General features: G+C 37.2%; 1 protein-coding gene across 1 annotated transcript in view; it reads right to left on the bottom strand.

Annotated features, from left to right (window-relative positions):
- MTPN (myotrophin) overlaps nt 1-21,084 on the bottom strand; it is a 56,109-nt gene extending 35,025 nt beyond the window's left edge. The window contains exon 1 of the mRNA XM_043966288.1: nt 20,700-21,084. Coding sequence (XP_043822223.1) covers nt 20,700-20,771 — 72 coding nt within the window. The 5' untranslated portion in view covers nt 20,772-21,084. The remainder of the gene's footprint in view (nt 1-20,699) is intronic.
- Between the last annotated feature and the right edge of the window lie 1,028 nt (nt 21,085-22,112).

Here is a 22,112-nt window from a genome sequence, read left to right as displayed (position 1 = left end):
ACACGATAGCTTTTTTTTTTTGGGGGGGGGTGTTTGGTGAGGCAATTGGGGTTAAGTGACTTGCCCAGGGTCACACAGCTAGTAACTGTTAAGTGTCTGAGGCCAGATTTGAACTCAGGTCCTCCTGACTCCAGGGCCAGTGCTCTATCCACTGCATCACCTAGCTGCCCCAAAGAAACTGTAATTCGATTCTTTTTTTTTTTGGGGGGGGGGCAGGCAATGGGGGTTAAGTGACTTGCCCAGGGTCACACAGCTAGTAAGTGTCAAGTGTCTGAAGCCAGATTTGAACTCAGGTACTCCTGAATCCAGGGCCGGTGCTTTAACCACTGTGCCATCTAGCTGCCCCCATTAGCTTTTTTTTTTTTTTCAACTAAAAGCAGGCCAATTATTATTTTTTGTGGTTTTCTGGCTAACAGGAAGATATATCCTTTAGATTTGATAGTATGGCATTAAAAATGATCACTACATAAGACCCAACTTTTGTTGACTCTAAGTGCATACTTTTTTGCATGCTATAGTTTGCACATCACATTCTTTTGGCATTTTCACCATGCTACATCAGTTTATTCAGCTTCCCATATTTTGTTTACTTCTTCACATTCATCATTCTTATGAAATAATATCCAATTATAGTCATTTGTCATAGTTCATTCAGCTATTCTGCAATTTTGGGGGATGGGTTTGTTTGGGGGGAGGAGAGGTTTTTATCATAAATAATGCTATGGATATTTCTTTATGTAAGGTTTTTTTTGCCATCCTTCTTGTTTTTAATAGCCTTTGTTCAAGAACAGCCAAGTAATGAAATTTCTGAGTCAAAGATTACAAACAATTTAATAACTTTTCTTATACAATTTCAAAATGTTTTTTCATGGCTTATCAAATCCGTTTTTAAAGAAATCAGTCATGACCAATGCACCTTCTTAAATGAATGCACTTCACAAATAGCTGGTGAATTGGTTGATTTGGAAAAGGTCATTCTTTTTCACTGACGTCACTTTTGACAACACTGGAAAAAAAATCCTACTTATCTCCTTCATAAAGGTTATGCTTAAAATATTATATGACTATGAGACATATCATTATTATAAAAATTCTCAGTTATTTAATGGAACAAAAATAGTTTTCCAAACCTGAAGTTGAAAATAAATGGTTTCCAATGACATAAGGAGCTATAATTAAAAGGAGTAAATGTTCCAGCTATTTAAGTTCTTATATGTAACAAATTAATTTAAATCCAGCTCTCATTTGTTCTTCATGGATATGGAGGATAACTTGTGAACATCCTCCTGAGAAAAATTTTAAAAAACATTTTAGAATAAGTGACTAAATTTGTTCTTGACGTTTTCTCTAACCAATCCTTACATTACATATTACACTGATTATTGTCACTAATATGAATATTGGTTTTCCCCCCAGAGACTTTTCAAAGTATATACTTTTTAAAATAAAACAAGGGCATGTATGATGGAAGAATTACTTCCCAAATGGCATATGTCAATATTATAACATACCTCATCATTCCCTTTCCCTCAACGGCACTATTTTTGCTGATTCATTCACAAAACCCAACGCAAACAATCTTCTGAGTTTATGTTTTGGTCTTCCCTGCCACTGTAGCAGTTCTTGTTGTTTGCTCATTTTTCTAGGCTAGTTCTTGACTTTCAACTTTATGTTAAAGTTGGGCTCTGCTAACTTGGGGTTGAGGAGGCACTATCCCAAACTTCAGGGGTTTTTGTTCTGCTGTTTTCAGAGCTAGTTTTAGGGGTCTGCAAGTTTTTGTTGTTTTAAGGTTGTGTGATCCTGGAAGAGGTATGCATCTTTACTCTGATCTTTACCCAGGAAAGGCCCGTGCTCTCTTGTGGCCACCAGCACTCTTTTCTGCCCTTGAACTGAAACCCAGAACTGAATATGGGCAGCAGAGTTGTCAATCAGTGCTGGCTGTACTTAGTGCCAACAAAAGGTACCCTATAATCTCTTTCTGACCATTATCCAACTCGTCTCTGGAAGCTGCTGTTCCTATGGCTGCTATTACCACCACTGCCTGTGTAGGCTTCTAGACAAGCCTCCTCAGTGTCACAAACGTCTTCAGTTGTAATTTAGTTGTTCCATCATGTCCAACTCTTTACGACCCCATTTGCTGGAGTGCTTTGCCATTTCCTTCTCCACCTCATTTTACAGATAAGGAAACTGAAGCAAACAGGGTTAAGTGTTTTGCCCGGGTTAATTCATGTCTTTATGACACCAGCCTGGCCACTGCATTCACTGCCTCATCTCTTAAGTTTGTTTAGTCTGAAAAAAATGTCTCACTCCAACCTTTTGTTGGCTCTGCCATTCGAAAATTTGATTTCAGGTGTTATTTTAAAGTTGTTTGGAGGGGATTTTTGGGAGAGTTCAGCTGGGTGGCTGCCTTTAATTCTATCTTGGCTCTTATATAAAATGATTAATATGGTAATGTTTTACATAACTGCACAAGCATAACTTTTATCTGATTGCTTAGCAGTTGAGTGAGGGGAGAGGGGAGAGAGGAAAGGAGGGACAGAATTTAGAACTTAAAATTTGAAATAAAAATGTTTATTATTATTATTATTATTATTATTATTATTTCTAAAAGGCAGTTCCTATCCACAAGGTGCTCACTTTCTAATGGAGGAAATACATACAAATAATTGTACATACAATATGTGTACAGTATGGCTAACCCTTCTTGCTTGGTTACTGTCATGTGTTGGAAATTTGGTTTGGTATAATTTGCTATAAGTTGTTGTTTTCTAGTATCTAAGAAAGTTAATAAAAATGTGTTTTGATGTTCTTCTAGGCACTGATGTTTATTTGATCTATTCACCAGCTGCTTGCACTCTCTACCATCTGGGAAACTGCCTTTCATTTATGTTCTATGTAGATGATTATATGTAAACATATTGTTGTTTCAAATAAAATATAAGCTATTTGAGGGCAGGAAGTTTCCTCTTTGTTTTTGTATCCTCAGTGCCTGTTTATTAAATTAAAGTCTAACAGCCATGCTTTTGAATCTCCAACCACCTTTTTAGATATCTCAAACTTGATGTTTAGTAGACTTCTTAAATTAAACATGTCCAAAACAGAACTCAAGTCCTTGAACCCTCCCTTTAATTAAATTTAAGACAGCTTTTCCAGTTTTAGTGTCTAATATATAGCTCATCATCATTTTGGTCATGTCTGATTCTCTGTGACCCCCATTAGGGGTTTTCTTGGCAAAGATACTGAAGTGGTTTGCCATTTCCTTCTCCATCTCATTTTACAGGTGAGGAAACTAAGGCAAAAAGGGTTAAGTGACTTGCCCAGGGTCACATAGCTAGTAAGTGTCTGAGGGCAGACTTGAACTCAGGAAGATGAGTCTTCTTGACACTAGGCCTGGTACTCTCTCTATCCACTGAGTCACCCAGTAGCACCAAATATGGTTTTCTTGATACAGGGTGAGCCAAAAGTCATGAAGGGGTCTAATGTTTTACTAACTTTTTGAACATTTTTTCTTTAATTTTTGCCATTTACAAGATTTGAGTTTTCACACATAACATAAAGATATTTCCTATATATACTCCATGTGATGCTATGGTATTGTTAACTCTGTTTTCAAATCTTGCTGGAATAAACATCACTAGAAGGTTATTTGTAATATAATTTGGCTCATTAACTATTCCCTTTAGAGTAATTATTTCAAATCGAATATTGCCTACTAAATTATACCCTTATAACAGGATCTTGAGGATAAAACAAACAAAAAAAGGACTTCTCTTCTACAACATAGCATCTTGGAATACTTACCTCATCAGCTCACCAAACCCTTTATACAGCCATCAATTTAAGTCTTTTTCTAAGACTTTGCTTAACATTTAGAATCCAAAGTATATAGAAGAAATTAATTCAATTGCGATTTTTCATATAATTGTAAAAAAAATTCATGGGACATAACAGTCTGGGTTGTTTTTTTGTTTTTGTTTTTTCTCCAAAGTACAATCATTTAATTTTTTTCATGTTTGTGTAGTTTAAATTACATAGAAAAAAAGACTGAACTGGTCCTCACAATGGGGGTATCAGTCTATTGAAAAATATAAAACGTTATGAAATTATTATACAATGAGGTGGCAATGGGATTAGGCGAATAGAAATGCTACACTTAAGAGTAAGGAAAACCCTCTTACTAATTCTGATATTTGCTAGCTAAGTCAACTTGGTCTTTCTGAGCCTTACAAAACTCTAAATTACAGACAAGGGGTGATCTGTATAGGTGAATGGAATTCTTAGAGCCCAAAATGATAAATTTCCCTGAAAGACTTAAGTAGATTATTATTATCACAGTATTCTCACAATAGATTATTATCTTTTAATTCTGCCCTTCGTGCAGTACTGAAAAGATTCTCAGAATGCAGTTCCATAGATTTTATACTAAAACACTCTTAACTCTTTTTTTTTTTGTTTAGATCTGACTTTATTTGTGTGAAAAGTCTTTTTTGTAATTTTGATCATATAATTCCTGGGTTTGTCTTGGCAGGCAGAGTCTCAAGTATTTTATATTATGAGCTGTTATTTTACATATAAGGTATTTTATTTTTTCCATTACATGTAAAGATAGTTCTCAACTTTTGTTTATACAAGCTTTACAATTTCAGATTTTTCTCCCTCCCTCCCCTCCCTCCCCCCTCCCCTAGACAGCAGGTAATCTGGTATAGGTTATATGTATATATCTATATACATATACATATATATAGATATATATATCTATACACACACATATATATACACATAACATTAATCCTATTTCTGCATTAGTCCTGTTATAAGAGAAAAAAATCAGAGCAATGATGAAAAACCTCAAAATAGAAAAAAAAAACAACAGCACCAAAAACAAAAGAAATAGTATGGTTCATTCAGCATCTATACTCCACAGTTCTTTTTTTTTTTCCCTTGGATTTGGAGATCCTTTTCTATCATGAGTTCCCTGGAACTCTTCTGTACCAGAAGAATATAGTCCATCACAGTAGATCAACATTCAAATATTATGCCCTTTGGGCATAATTCCAAATTGCTCTCCAGAATGGTTGGATCAGTTCACAGCTCCACCAACAATGAATTAGTACTCTTAACTCTTAATAAATATAAACCTTTAGAGTTCTGGCAGTCATGTTATAAAGAATCAGCTTTTAAACAGAGTAGCTTTCAGTTTTGATTCTAATTGCTATCAATAATAACTCTCTCCATTTGGAGAGAAACTGTCAAAATCAAGACCTGAATTGTGACTGATTAAAAAAGTTCCTCTAATCAGAATAAAACTATTTCCTTAAAATCACTAGCATACATAAAATCTGGGATCAGTAAAGTTGCCAAAATCTGAACTCACATTTAGAATGTTTATTTCCTTAAGGATTTAATTTTTCAATTAATATATTTTTTCCCTAAACTGATGAAAACCAAAACAAAGAAAGAAGTCAGATAGTCTATGCTCTTCAGTCACTGGACACAGATAGCTTGTGCTGTTGTGTGGACCCATCTGCATATGCCAGACCTAAGTCTCCAGATATCAACTGTGATTCTGCTTCCTCCTCCCAAGACTGTACACTGTACCACTTGCTCACGCCTACATATTTGTATTGTTTCTGCCTATGATATTGGCCCTCTGGACAGTGATCCTTGGGCTGTCTGTTTAGATTCTATATCTTACCAATGTCTTCATTTGGCGTGACACTCTGGACTATGACTTCAGTTCTACATTCGGAACTCATAGTAACAACTGGATCTTTGTATTGATGAGGTCAGTCAAGAGTTTAGGGTATCCCCAAAAAACCAACAATGTTTAAATGAGATGTGTTAAATCTTATAAATGTTTAACATTTATAAGTGTCAGCCAGATATAGTGGAAAAAATATTGGACTTAAGGGGAAAGAGAACTAGGTTGTTATATGTAACAGTTCTGAAAATCATGGGCAAGTCAATTAACTTCTCTGAGATGCAATTTCTTCATCTATAAAACAATGATAATAATATACCACTTTTTTTTTTTTTGGGTGAGGCAATTGGGGTTATGTGACTTGCCCAGGGTCACACAGCTAGTAAGTGTTAAGTGTCTGAGGTCGGATTTAAACTCAGGTCCTCCTGAATCCAGGGCAGGTGCTCTATTCACTGCGCCACCTAGCTGCCCCTATACCACCTATTTTACAGGGCTGGAATGAAGAAAACACTTCTGGAGCGTCACAGCATGGTGCAAGTGACTTTTGTCTGTGTCTTTCTTTAAGTTCACCATAGGGGATCCACTTGACAGTCTGAATGCCTTCTTTGTTTTCTTCTGATGATAGGAGGGTACCAGTGGAAAACTGCGCTTCACATTTGTGTGAAATCCTGTAATTCTCTGCTCTCACCACATGACTAGGCCATCTTCTCTTCCTTATCTATCATTTTCTAGTCCTACCAAACAAAATCAATTTTTTTTTTTTACTTATATTGGGTCCTGGTTTGTTTTTACTGTGGAGTAGTGGCTACAAGGTTCTCTAACCTTGGTATTCACCAATAGGTAGTGAAAAAGCAATGCTACCATAATATTAGGTTTACTGTGTATGCTAAACATTCAAATGTAATAGTGTTTGAAACTTAAAAAAATTCTAATCTGTCATCAACATTATATTTTAAATAAAGTAACAATTTGGTCCCCATTATTAATTTCCTTTTTTTTAGATAGAAAAGCCATAAGGAATTTTTCTTTTTAAATGTTCAAGATACAACATAATATGGCAGCTGATCTCTACTGCGAAAGTACACACTGTACTGTCACAAGAGACTAGTGTCCCCAAAATCTACTTAACAAACCTGGGCTAAATTAGCAGATGTGTTACCATTCAGTAGCACAGCATGTAAATTAATACTGGCCAACTAACTGATAGTAGAGCAAAAAGAGACTAACATTTAATTGAACAAGTTCTGTATGGATGAGTTTATGCTTCTCCAAAATTTCTGTTACATGCTGTAATATTTTTGCTCATTCACATCTTAAAAATTCTTTAGAGTGTAACCTCGAAGGTAAACACTCTCAGGAACTAAACTTTACTTAGTTCACAGATTACATTACAAATCATTGAGTTAAATCTTTGTTAAAGAGGGGCAGCTAGGTGGCGCAATGGACAGAGCACCGGCCCTGGAGTCAGGAGTACCTGAGTTCAAATCTGACCTCAGACACTTAACACTTACTAGCTGTGTGACCCTGGGCAAGTCACTTAACCCCAATTGCCTCACTAAAAAAATAAATAAATAAATAAATAAATAAATCTTTGTTAAAGCAAGACTACTAAAGAAGACTATTATGAAATTAGACAGCTCAAATGACTAGAAATAAGTGGGGGGTTTTTTACTATTAGTTAAAATCCATAATAGATTGATACTAAAAATGTCATTACTATCTAGCAGCTGTCCAATTACCTATATGAAATGAATAGTTCATACTGTTTATATATTTCCAATGGATCAACAAAAAGCTTCATACTTCTTATCAATCTTAGAAGAGAATCTGGCTAAAAATGAAATGACACAGAGCAACACAAAATCATACTTCATCAGAGATGACAGTTACAGAATAGCAACTGCCAGGGGTGTCTGTACTGTATTTATTTGGAGAAAGGAATTACTAATCTGCCACTTTTCAAATTAATTTGCTTTTATGAAGGATATGTTGTATTACTGGTGTAAAAACACTCATTAACAAAATGACCAGTCTTGATTTACCACACTTTCCCCCACAAAAATACAATTTATCATTAACAATTAATTCACTGTCATCAACTCATATGTGCTTTCAAAATAAATGTGCCATAGCAATTCTAAGTGTCAAAATATTTAAGACTAAAAGAGAAAAAATTACTTAACAATTTATTAAATTTTTAATCAGTAAAAAGTCTTAGGCTTTTTTTGTTCCTTATGAAATAAAGACAGTCATTAAATAGTTGTAGGTAAAGATTTCTCTCTCTCTTTTTTTTTTTTTAGTGAGGTTAAGTGACTTGCCTAGGGTCACACAGCTAGTAAGTGTTAAGTGTCTGAGGCCAGATTTGAACTCAGGTACTCCTGACTCCAGGGCCAGTGCTTTATCCACTGCGCCACCTAGCTGCCCCAAGATTTCTCTTAATGTTTTATCAGCACAAAATATTTTCACCTAATCCAACTAAGTGGAACCTTTGCCTAATGAAATTTGTCAAAATCTAGATTTCTTACTTATTGTTTAAGTTATGGAACTGATTTGATCCACCAAAGTGGAATTACTAGGTTTGCTAATAACAAAATTTATTTTTGGTATTTAGTAATAGTTATTTATATATTTTTAATTTACATTAAAAAAAAATTTGCAAAGGGTCACAGCTAATAAGTGTCAAGTGTCTGAAGATGGATTTGAACTCTGGTCCTACTGACTCTAGGGCTGGTGCTCTATCCACTGAGTCACCTACCTGCCCCTATTTAGTAATATTTAGAAAAGAAATTTTAAGTTGGTTTGTAATTCATATTTCTTGACATTACTCATAAAAAGGAATGAGCGATAGTGAATTTTTCTCAAATTAGCAAACATAATAATATGAAAACTACAAAATGAAAAACCTATTTATCATAATGAATGCCTTTCAAAAAAATACAGTACTTTCAATTTGGGGTAAAGAATGATTAATTGCAAATGTAGCTTCTTCATTCTCTACCTCAAAAGTGATCCTTTACTGGAATTTCTTCCTAAAAGTTATGATATTCATGAAAATATGAAAAACTATCATCTCTGTATCAGTACAAAAAATTCTAAAGTGTACTTTTGTAAATTATCTTCCAAATATAGTTTAATTACTGTACAGATGGACCCAATATTATAAAGACAAGTGACTTATTCAAATGTAAGGGTTTGATTAATTAGGAGTTTTTAACTGGGGGAGGTGGCTGTGTCCTATGAACTTGTATTAAAGTTTTGATAACTATTTCAACATAATTGGTTTCCCTTGTAATCTTATATACTTTATACATTTACAGACATTCTGAAAATGGATCCATAGACTTTGCCAAAAGGTCCATGACACAAAAATATATTCATAAATCTATCTTTTAAAGACATCTCTGTGAAGCCTTCCCTGATTCCTTTCTCTGAACTTTTATGGAACTTCATCGTTACTTTTCTGATATACAAAAAGTGTGTAAAACCACTTTGTGTTATTATTTGTGTACATGCCATCTCCCTACAAACTATTAGAAGATAATTATCAAAGGCTGGAAGGAAAAGTTGAAGATAGCAGAGACAAGCAACTTTTCTGAAGGAAAAAGTAGAGCTAGCATAGTAATTACTACAGGAAAACTTCAGCTATCTGTAGCCTCTGTGATATAGGTCATTTTGGATGGCCAATTTCCCCAAATAATTACTTAACTCCTTTAAGTAGTAAATTAATGGGAAAAAATGGAGACTCTACTGGGAGTGAAATTCTGGATAGAAATGTCCCTAAAGGGGGCAACTAGGTGGCGCAGTGGATAAAGCACTGGCCCTGGATTGTAACGATTGGAATAACGCCACCTGCTGGATACTTACTGTAGAGGAGTTCTGCCCATGAAGGGAAGGTCTTTGAGGGCAAGACCAGGAGTCAGGAAGTGACGCGAGCTAGTGGGAGGAGGAAGGAAGAGACTGGCGCTCAGTCTCGCTTCTCTGGCCTGAGGACGCGGGTGGAGAGCGGAGCTAGAAATGTGCTCTCCCTTTAATAGATAGAAATCTAGGCCTTTCTCTCTCTCTTTACCAAATTCTTATTCTCCTTAATAAATGCTTAAAAGTCTAACTCTTGCTAAAGCTTATAATTTATTGGCGACCACTCATTAGATATTTTAGACAGTTTAGCTAGAATTTTAACCCTTAACAGGATTCAGGAGGACCCGAGTTTAAATCTGACCTCAAACACTTGACACTTACTAGCTGTGTGACCCTGGTGGGGTTGTTCCTAAAATGTGATAATACTTCCAAGCCTTAAATACAGTATGCTGAATATAATTTAACAAGTTGTTGTTGTTGTTGTTTTTTAAATGATGTATTCAAATCCAGCCTCAGACCCTTACTAAGTTTTGTGACCCTGGGCAAATCACTTAACCCTGACTGCCTCTAAAAAATGATGCTGAATAAAATTAAACATTTACTGAATGTTTATGTGCAAAGTTATGGTGCTTTAAATAAAGTACTGTTCAGTGATGTTTTCAGGGTCTATTATGGCATGTAGTTTTGTTTGTGCCCATGTTAAATAGTCTAACAACTGTTATTTGAATTCTTGTGTCTTTGTAATTTTGTTATTTCTTCTCTGTTGTTATCACTTCTTACTGCTGTCAGTATTTCTAACTATAGGCAGGCCCCCTTCTAGCTTCTACTTTTCTGCTTCTAATAGGTCAGTTTGGAAACTTGATAGCCAAACTTCTTAGAATTAAGTATGAAGTACGAGTAAATAATTTCTAACTTAGGCTCTGAAGGACTTTCCTATGAGTAAAATGAATGAATTTTAGTGCAAAAATACTTTGTGATATTTTGGCTACACAGGGGCTGTATTCTGGATAGGTTAATTTGCTGGATAGCTGAATTCCAGATAAGTGAGTCATTGCTAGACTTCTATGAATGAAGTGAATAAGCAGTTTAAGTCCCCCATGAACAAGTATTCAAAGGCCTCATTCTTGCCCATGGAATTGTTCAAAAGGCTAAAGCAAACAAAGAGGCTGTTTTGGGATATAATACTTACTATAATATGTCTTGTGACAGTCAAATAACTATTAGGGCTCATTAATTCTATCACAATTAGATTGTCTAGTGTATCTAAACATTATTTTACTGCTGAGAACAGGTTTCAAACATAGGAAGTATTTTTCCTATGCAATACTTGTATCCAAACTATCTCATCACTACGGTGCCCGAAATAATTCTTAATGAATAAAAAACAAAAGCATAGCATTATGTGTTACCTAGATGCTGAAGAAAATTAAAGGACTTATACTTTTGTTGGCATGGCTACTGTCAGTGCAAGCTGGATCCTTTTCCTGGTATTTTTAAGCTTGAGGAATAATGAGGAGAAAATGACCAAGAAACTACTTCTTTCCAGACTTTAAACCTGTAATACAGGTTATGCTATTGGTATGAATAGAAGGGAGATAGTTCAGATAATATAACTCAAAGCTTCTGAAACTATGGGCTACAAAAAATTTGACAACAGTAAGAAGTTATGTGTACCTTTTTTATATACCTATATACCTGGGGTCACATAAAAATTTCTTGGGTGAAAAGGGGTTGGGAATGGAAAAACTTGAAGCCCTGATATAACTTAACTATTTTGTGCCAATTTCTAACTTTTCATTTATCTGTGATAAGGTTAAGCCTTAAAAAGGCTAATCTATTTACAAGTAATCGTGAATTAGCTGTACAGAGTTAACCAGGAAATTTCAATAAGAGTATTATTGTGAATCCTGGTTAACTAAAGTTTAGAGAGGAATGTCAATAAAGCTCACCATTCACTTGTTATGTAATTAGTGATCCAAACTAATTACCTAGGTGTTGTTATTAGTTGTACTTAATACTGTAGAGTTATCAGGCTCATTTAGGCTAGATGGATGTGTAAAAATTTTAGTTGGAAAAGTTTAATAAAGCCTTAGTAGGATAAAACCCTAGTAGGAGTAGGTTGGGTAAGTTGATAAGCAAGGGAAAGGGAGTTGGTTCTACTCATCCTAGGTGTTTTCTTTTGGTGAGATTGGAATAAAAACAGTTATTTCAGAAAACGTCAGATGGTAGACTGTAGCACAACTCAGGGAGAACTAAGAAGACAGACATTACCACTTCTCAGGTAACAGTGAAAGGGATGAAAAGTTGAACTGAGGAGAGAAAGAGTTTGGTGTAACGATTGCTGGAGACTTACTGTAGAAGAGTTCCGCCCATGAAGAGAAGGTCTTTGAGGGCAAGACCAGGAGTCTTTTCTTTGGCGTCAGGAAGTGACACGGGCTAGTGGGAGGAGGAAGGAAGAGACTGGCGCTCGCGCTCGCTCTCTTTCCTCTGGACTCTGGTGGAGAGCGGAACTAGAAATGTGCTCTCCCTTTAATAGATAGGAATCTAGGCCTTTCTCTCTCTCTTTACCAAATTCTTATTCTCCTTAATAAATGCTTAAAAGCCTAACTCTTGCTAAAGCTTATAATTTATTGGCGACCACTCATAAGATATTTTAGACAGACTAGCTAGAATTTTAGCCCTTAACATTGGGAACACTGATGATCAATCAATCCCTCTCCCCTTGAGTACTCTTGGTTTGGATTTCCTACCTGTTTGACAGCTCTTTCACTGCATCATCCATCACATCTTCCAGTACTTATGTTCTGCCCTGGGCACCTTTCTCTTGTTATTCTTTCTAAGTGGTCCTATAGGTTCAACTCTATACAGCTAACTCCCAGATCTAGATATTCAGCTCAAGTCCCACTTTACCACTGCCTACTGGATTTCTCCAAATGGATGTCCCCTTAGGTTTCTTAAATTCAGTATGTTCAAAACATAACTCATTAACTTTCTCCCCAAACCTTCCCCTCTTCTTAATTTTCCTATTTCTTTGAAGAACACCAGCAACCTTCTAGTCATCCAGGCTCACAATCCCAGTCATCCTTGACCTTTTGCCATTCTTCATCCTCCATATTCAATCAGTTGCCAAATTTCGATTATCTCTCTACAATATTAATACACTCATATGGTCAACACTATAGTTGGCCATGACTGAACAACAACACAGCCACCACCATAGTCCAGGCCCTACCAAATCACTATTTAACTATATTATAATAGCCTCCTAATTGTTCTCCCTCTTCTTTCAAATTTATTGTCCACATAGCTGCTAAATTCTCCTAAAATATAGGACTGAGGTTTCTCCCTTGCTCAGGGGGCTCTAGTAGTTCACAACTACATTTAGGATAAAATACAAATTCCTGTTTGATATTTAAAACCCTTCACAATCTGGCTCCAGGCTTATTATATAATACTCTCCTTCATGTCCTCTATTTCCTTGCTAAACTGCTCTATACATATCATTGCATATCTTGGCTCTGTTTGTGGTGCCTTTGCACACAGGCTGTCTCTTTTTAGAACCCACAGCTTTCTTCAAGGCGCAGCTCAAGGGTTTCCATATATAAAAGGCCTATCCCTATCTTCTTGGTTACTAGTGCTCCAATTCCTTGAAATTACTTTGTATATATTTTTTATTAATTTATTTTGCTCACATTGTTTTCCTGCAAATAGAATGTAGACTCTTTCAGGGCAAAGAGAACTGTTCTGTTTTTGTCTTTGAATTCTCTTAGTCTACACAGTGCCTTACTAAATGAATGGAAGGTAAGGTATAAGCAGCTGCTGTTTGAAGTTCACAGTTAATGCTTACTGCTAAATGATTTCTGTTCTAAAATCCCAGTAGCTGTCCTATTCAAGATCCTATGATCTAGGAATGGAGTAAACCTATCAGCCTGCACCTCCTGGAATACCTGAGTGTAGTGTTCTATGAGAGAAATAAGTCTTGCTTCTGAGGTCCCCTATTTTTGAATCTAGCTCTTTAGAGAGCCCTCAAACTTCAAGTTCCTCACTTAAAGGAAACGGGGGTTAAGGAAAATAGACTGAGGACTGGAAATACTCCCTTTCCAAATCCCAGACCTTATCTGTAGGTAAATTGGCGGGGGTTGAGGTTGGGGAATGATTTTCTCCTACCTCCAAATATTTCCCCTATATTGTCCTAGAGATTCATTTCTGTTAAGCGAGCATACTTTCCTAGGAGGATTGAGGGAAATGCTAACAATTATTCAAACACTGGCCGGTGGGGTGGGAAAGGGGCCATTTTAATTTATATTACCAATAGTGAGCTCCAGACTCGCAACTCTATCTGCCTATTGGGTGGTTCTCCCTGTATGTCTGAGTCACACCTTAAAATCATCCTTCTGGATAAAGCACTGGCCCTGGATTCGGGAGGACCTGAGTTCAAATCCAGCCTCAGACACTTGACACTAGCTGTGTGACCCTGGGCAAGTCACTTAACCGTCATTGCCTTGCCAAAAAAAAAAAATCATCCTTCCACTATATCCTTTAATTACTATTTCTGTTTATGGCAATATGTCCAGGCTCCCATGCTTATAATCTTGGTTACCTCCCTCTACCTCATCCTCACTGTCACTTTTCACATCCAATCAATTAGAAAGTATTATAAATTCTACCTTCAAAACATCATTTTATCCATTGTCTCCTCTATTCTTTTTATCCCCCTGCCTTTAACCAGTCCAGATTCTCATTACTACTAGCCTGGATTTCTGTATTAGTATCTAATATCAACTAGAACTTCAATTCTCTCCAATCCTTCACACAGCTACCACAAGAATTTTTTTTTATGCATAGATTTAGTTAAGTTACACACTTTTAGAAGCATGAATCCCAAATAAAGTTTAAACTCCTTTGTCTGGCATTCAAAGCCCTCCACAGTCTGGCATCATCTTAAATTTTCTACTTTTTCAACCTTCTCTTCATTCACATCTCCCATGTACTTTATGTTCTAGTCCCAGGAGAATACTTCATTCCCCCTGCCCCCAACATTCTAGTTTAACTTTGCTTACATCATTCCCTTTCCTCAGAATACTCCATCTACCATTATTTCTTGGGTTCTCAAATGTCCTTTAAAGTGAAAATTAAATGCCATCTCTTCCATAAATCCTTCTGCACTATACCACAGCCAGTAACATTTTTCCCACTTCAGGCCTTATATAGTGCTTTGGTTAAATGGATGAAATGAATTATAGTGAATATATGGATCAATATAACCCCATCCTCACTATCTCAAAGTCCATGTCCTAATGATGGTAGATAATTTTCCTACAGAAGGAAGAAGATGCTTATTACTGTATAACATTCTAGATATTGCTTGGGGCTTAAACAAAGGCAACCAATAAACATTTGGTTAAGTATTATTTATTATATATGCTACCCTAGATCCTGTATCTGTACATTTGATCAATATTGTTAATTTATCAAGTAAGCATATACAAGGCACTGAAGTAGCTTGTACCTTCATAAGTTTTAACATTAAGGTTACCCCAACAGAGTTGGTTTCACTATAACCAAATTGACTGTACAGTCATGAAACTCCATAGTACTGTTTGGCCCAATGCCCATTTATGATGTTATTCCTGTGGAACTACCTCTTGTAACACTGGCTAGACTAAAGTTGTGTTTTCCCCAAACCAATTAACATTAGGTAAGTTATACTAATAAGAGGTAAACCTCCTTATGAAAGTTTACATTTGTAAATATTCTACATCTAATTAAAGCACTTATTGATATAGTATGATCTAATAATATGACTAGGTTTCCGCTACTACTATAGAGGAAAAAAGTTATACATATTCATATTCTCCGATGTAAGGAAAGTATTACATTTTAATTTCAAGGCAAGGTAATTTCTTGAACATAATAAATACAAAGCAGACTGAATTGCGGTCTGTTTTAATCTCAATACCATTTAGGAAACAACAAGAAAAGTGAGTCCAAAAAGTTTTCAAATTTCTAAAGAAAATAGTCAATTCTTAGTCAGTTTTTTCTTTCTTGGGTTCAAGTGATCCTATTTTCTCTCACACAATTGTTGCCTTTTTAAACCTGAGGCCCTATTAAAGTGTAGAGGATAGGCACTGTCAGAATGGGGGATGGAGAGGGAAAGGAAACCACACAGAAAGGGAAGTTAGAGACCTGATGTATAGTATTTCACAGAAAGTGAAACAGAAGTACATGTAAACAAGAGAGTGCACATATCAGACCTGATGCAGTCATGGACTTACTTGTCCTGTTATTTTAATAGTACTCCTCTTTAGTGAACTATATTATCAAAACCTGGCAAAGGTTTTATGTCCTGCACACAGTAGGCATTTAAGTGATGTTACTGGCAATCAAACTACTTTAAAACCTAGTTAAGGTATAATGAGAGGCATCTCCTCCAAAAAGCTTTCCTGGATTAGGCCCAATCTTACCCTGATACTTTAACTTCTCATCCTTTCAGTACTTATAACTGTTTTCAATACAATGCCTTACTTTTTTCTGGACCTGTTAAGTGTTGTAACTTAGTTTAAAAATTTTGGATAGAAATCTCTAAAATTTATACTACACTCTGTCATCTTCTGAATAAAATGAACACAATCATACTGTTTGTGATCCATGATCATCAATTATTTTGTTAACAATGAGGTGTGACAAAATGAAATCAACTTCGTAAGCCACATAGGAAACATCAAACTTTTAAAAATTATATCTGTAAAGCCTAAAATTCTAGCTGTGATATTTAAAATCTAATATGTGGTCGGTCACCTTAAATTAGAAGAGCTTTAGCGAGGGGGCAGCTAGGTGGCTCAGTGGATAGAGCATCGGCCCTGGAGTCAGGAGGACCTGAGTTCAAATCCGGCCTCGGACACTTAACACTTACTAGCTGTGTGACCTTGGGCAGGTCACTTAACCCCAATTGCCTCACTTAAAAAAAAAGAAGCTTTAGCACCAGTCTCACATATCTTATATGGTGGTGGCCTTTGAGGTTATTATGTTTACAGGTTATTTACTTTAAACACTGAATAGCCCTTTTGCTACCTTTCTGTCAGGCAATAGACAATATACTTTTTTAAACTCATGCCTACCTCATTCCTCATAGCCCCTTTTAACTTGCTACGGGTTTGGAACATGTCAGAGTAATGTATAAAGTAAACATTAATAATAATAACTGCTAGCATTTATATAACAGTTTAAGGTTTGTAAAGCACTTTACAAATATTACATCATTTAACATATTTCATTTAGTGTCTGAGCGATGTCCTTAATAATCTATATAAAAGTTAATATGTGAGATTAATGGATTTTATGAAATGTATTATGGCTAGATGAAAACATTGAAATTCTTATTTGTGCTCTACATAACTGAGGCTACTACAGATAAGGAACCTCTTACTAATTGAAGTGTTTACTTGCAATCATTTGTATGTTAACTTATAAGTGTCTTAAAGTATGTATAATACATCTCCAATCATTCAAATACACAATGGAATATTAGAGATAGTACATGGATTGTCAGGTGAAAAAAAATGAGTAAGTGAAGAGAGAACTGAGAAAGATGGTAGCTGAGTGTCAGAGATTGGGAAATGTCTCCTCTAGGTGTGGTACTACGTCTTCTATTTCTTTTACACTCTCTATATTGCCCTGTAAAAGTATTTAGGACACAGTGGGCATTCAATAAAAGTGCATGCTCAGAAGTTAAATGTTTGTTTTTTCCATCATGCACCTGTGTCTTCATTGGCATTACAGTGATGAAGGTGTAGACCAACTACTGTTCTGCAACTTATAGCCTGAAGAGTTAGGTAGTGCACTGAGAAGTTAAATAACTTGCCCATGGTCACACAGCCCACGTGTTATAAGTGGGACCTGAATTCAAGTCTTCCTGACGTGAAACCTGCTGTCTCTATCCACTATGACGCAGCTACTTTGAAGCTAAAATACTTTAAAAATGGCTTTTAACAAATTTTAAGTCACACTTCAATGTTTAACCAGATATAAAGTTATTATTTTTTTCCTCTGATATACACTCAATCCATCCATGATAGGTTCCCACAGATCTTGGGATTCTCTTAACTAACTTTTCATTGGTCACTGCTTTCTTAACTTCCCCATAATTCTTCAATTTTGCAAGGAGATACCAGAAGTAGATTGAGGTAAGGCAGGAGAGGGAGCACAATTGTATGAGGGAAGCTACAAATTCCTCAACACAAATTTTAAAAAGGAATGGTGTACTAAAAGGGTTGTCTTTGCATGTGAACATTGTCACAGAACTTCAAAACAGGATAGGGTAGAGGAAGAATTTTTAACTAGTTTTCTTACCTCAGTATGAAAGCCAAAATATCATATAATCTCCCCCTATACCTTTTGACACATATATACTTTATACATAATAACCCTGAAGATACACAAAGAGTTTGGCTAGTGAATGAAAAAATGGGAAAGGTAGGACTTCAGTGTCTGAGAAAAAAAAAAGGAATGGTCAGCAAATGCTAGCCTTTGGCTACTTTTCATTTCTGAAGACAGAGGCCAAGTCACATTTGGAAATCTAAGAAAGGGAAAAAACTAAATGTTCTGCTTAATCAGACCTTTTAGGGAAAACTGTCAATTCTTCTATCTCCTGTTTCTTCTCCCTGTTACATATATCTGAATGATAAGAGTAAAGAAAATGGATAGAATACACACCACCCCCACACAAATCAAAGCAATGAAAACAATTACATTTTAACTTATAAACCACCTATTTAAACATAGAAGCATAATCAAGAACCCTGTGTCCATATCTTATGTACTTGGATCTTTCAAAAATAGTAGTGGAGACTTTGGTTGGCGTATTCTAACTTTAGGTTTGGTTTCTGAAGTCAACTAGATGCAGTGGAAAGAATACAGGATTTGGAACTCAAAGGATCTGAGATGGAATGGTTGCTTTTCTACAACTGTGACCAGGTACATGGTGCAATGGATAAAGCACTGGCCCTGAAACTGGGAGGACCTGAGTTCAAATGTAACCTCATGACACACTAGCTGTGTGACCCTGGGAAAGTCACTTAACCCCAATTGCCTTAAAGATCCAGGGCCATCTCCAGTTGTCTAGATATATATATATAGATAGATAGATAGATAGATAGATATAGATAGATAGATATAGATATAGATATAGATATAGATATATAGATATAGATATAGATATAGATATAGATGATATAGATATATATATATATATTTTGCCACTGGGCCCAGATGGCTCTGGAAGAAAGTGAAGTTGGGAGACCTTGCACAGCCCTTCCTCACTTAAATCCAATTCACTGCAAGTTAAGACATCACCTAGATGTCATAGTCCTCTTTAAGAACAAAGGGCAAGGAACAACAACAACAAAATGACCTTGGGTCAATTCTCCACCCCCCCCCCCAGGGCAATGAGGGTTAAATGACTTGCCCAGGGTAACATAGCTAGTAAGTGTCAAGTGTCTGAGGTCATATTTGAATTCAGGTCCTCCTGAATCCAGGGCCAGTGCTTTATCCACTTCACCACCTAGCTGCCCCCTTGGGTCAAATTTATTTAGCCTTTCTGGACCTCAGTTTTTACATCTGAAAAATGAGGAGGTTGGACTGGTTGACCATGGTCCTTTCCAAATGTATATCCTAGATTATAGGACCACAGTCATAAGTCAGGGATCTTAGATATCTAGTTCAACCCCTTCATATAATGACAGGGAATTATATGTACTTGCTTATTACTCAATTTATATTGACAAATTTATGGAATCTGGCTCAGAATGTCACTAGGGGAGATGGCACACCATAGTATCATAATCTGTGGCAAGTTATTGACAGAGTGGATAACAAGGGCCTAAATAATGCAGAGTTGAATATGATAGTAGAAAAAAAACGATCATCTGTCCAAAATGTCTTAGGTATTTTAAGCATTCAGAAACACTAATTCCACTTGTTTCTTGCTTCCTAAGATGCAACTATCCTGAGAAGAAAAACACAGTGGTAAAGAAATGTTAATTTTTCTTAGAGAAAGCCAACTACTGAGTTCAAGAGGCAAGAAAGCCTATATATAGGCCTTATGTTTGTATCTGTTGTGAACTTATGATTTCCTTTAAGATTTGTTTTTAGTGTTGCCATTCTTTTAAGCAACTAAAGGAAGAGTAAAATCACGTATAAAAAAATTGTTATATCCATTAAAACAGTAATTTGTTTGATAAAAAAGAGGCACTGGGGTCAACAAAGGCAGTCCCTCCTGAAAACTGAGATAGTTAAATAGTTGTCTTTGGGACAATACCGAATCAATTTTTATACATGTGGCTGCGGTTGTAAATTAGTGTTTCCTTCTCACTAAATATACTATGACTGAACAACACTATTTATTAGACAATTAAGTATTTTGGATGCTATCAGCCAGAAGGCTGGACTGAAGTCAACATGCTCGTGCAAAAAATTGCTAGGACGTCTTAAACTCATGCCATCTTACCACTTGAAGCAAAAGTCTATCTGTGTTGTGGCAAGGGAGAGGAAAAGCGCCACACCCAAAATTAAGGCTCCTTAAAGTGATAACTTTCAGAATTGTGATTTTTCAGAATGATGACATTTTGAAAACGACCATTTTCCACGGATCCGTTCAAGCCATGTCAGGCCGAACATTTTTGAAAGAAAGGCTGCCCTGGTCAATCCCACTTGGGGAGACTTTTTCACTATGGGTGGGTCTAGTACAGATTTAATACAAATCAAAGAGGTCTTTAAATAAGACACACCGAACAACGGCCTAACCCCAAAGAGCTACTCCCGGAGGTCTAGAAGAGGGACTTGGAGCTAACCAGCCCTGCCTGAGCCCGGGATTGCTGGATGGGGTTAGATTCCAGGCAAATAAACTTGACCGACAGTGAGAATACGGTGGTTTTGATTGACTGACCCAAACAGGCAGCCCTCGGTCTGTCCTCTAAGGAGAACTCAAGCTCTCGACCTGCCCTTGTCCCTCCCGGCGACCCTCCAGGACCCTCCTCGTCGCGAAGCCTTCCCCATGCTGGCCGCCGGCCATCCCCTACCCCTGCCCGGGGACCCGGAGCCTCGTCCGCGGCTCCCCTTCGCTCCCACGTCCCCGGCCCACGCTTACCTTGGCCACATAGTCTTTCACCTCATCCAGGTCTCCATTTTTCAAAGCCCACATGAACTCCTTGTCGCACATCACTGCGGTGGGGCCGGCCGGATGGAGAGAGGAAAAGAAGACAGCGAACGGGGCTGAGGGAAGGAGGGCGAGGAGCGAAGGCGGTGGGCGGGGAGCGGCCGCGGGAAGCCCGGACGGAGAGTGGCACCGGAGTGTTGCTGGCCAAGGCGGTCGGACGCAGCAGCCGCAGGAGCCGGGGGAAGGAAAGTTCTCTCAGAGCCGGGGGCCGCGCCAAACGGAATCCGACTGGAAAGGGAGAAGCGCCTTCAACTTCCGGTTCACGCTCCCCTCAATGACCCACCCCCGGCTTCCTCTTCCCCTTCTCCCCTCCAACGCCCAGATCAAAGCCCCGCCCTCGTCACCAGCGGGGAGCATGGGGGGTGGGGGGGTGCGGCTAGTCACTGACTAGCCTCCTTGCGCAGGCGCAATTGGAATAGGAGGCTGGTGAAGTGATTTGAATCTGTAGAGGAGATACAGTAGGGATGGCAGAGAGGATGATTAAATGTAGAAGAGTTTGGGGGCCCTTAGGGCTAGAAAGGATCAGTCAACTAGGCATTTATTAAGCATCTTGTAAGTCCCGGTCAATGGACTAGGTCCTGAGTAGCTTATATTCAACTGGGGGGTGGTAATGCATGCACATGCAAAAGGATACACAACATATATACAAAGTATATATGTACAATACATGTACAAGTACTTATGCACAAGTATAAGTACAAACTAATTTGGGAGAAGAGACTCTAGCAGCCGTAGGGAAGCCGTATGTAGATGTTGTACCTGAGCTGAACTTTGGAGGAAACGAGAGATTCCAAGAGGTGAGGTGGAGTGAAAAAAAAAGTCTGTACAGTGTCATGGAGAAGGGAGAGGAACTGTCCTTTGTGAGTAAAGAAAGAATGTCTCTTTGGCTAGGCCATAGGGAATGGGGAATAACATATTAAAAGGTTGGAAAGGTAACTTGGGGCTAGGCTTCAAGAAGAACATAAAGTTTGTATTTTACCCCAGAGATAATAGGGATACTTACACAACGACTCACTCTAACTGGACCCTGATCATCAGAAATCTTTTTTGCAGAAAGCTGAAACTTAGCCTGAGATTACTCAACCCAACTAACATTTTGCCATTATCTACCCCAGGCTTAAATTTAGCCTCGTTCAACACAATAGGTGAAAGTTAGTTAAAAGGAACAGAAAGAGCAGAGCAGAGTAGAACTAAGTCCAGACCGAGTTGTTAGATATGGTGGTGAAGGAGAGACACTGAGAAATTCTCGCTGAGCACATTCCTTTAGCTTCATATTTTATATGATCTCTAAGCCATGTTTGAATTTTGGGTTTTTCCCCATAGCTAACCAACGTCATGCTCCAG

Source organism: Dromiciops gliroides, chromosome 5 (genome assembly GCF_019393635.1).
Source record: "Dromiciops gliroides isolate mDroGli1 chromosome 5, mDroGli1.pri, whole genome shotgun sequence".
Taxonomy (NCBI): Eukaryota; Metazoa; Chordata; class Mammalia; order Microbiotheria; family Microbiotheriidae; genus Dromiciops; species Dromiciops gliroides.
The sequence above is the reverse complement of the archived record's forward strand: the minus strand, read 5'-3'. Positions and strand labels throughout refer to the sequence as shown.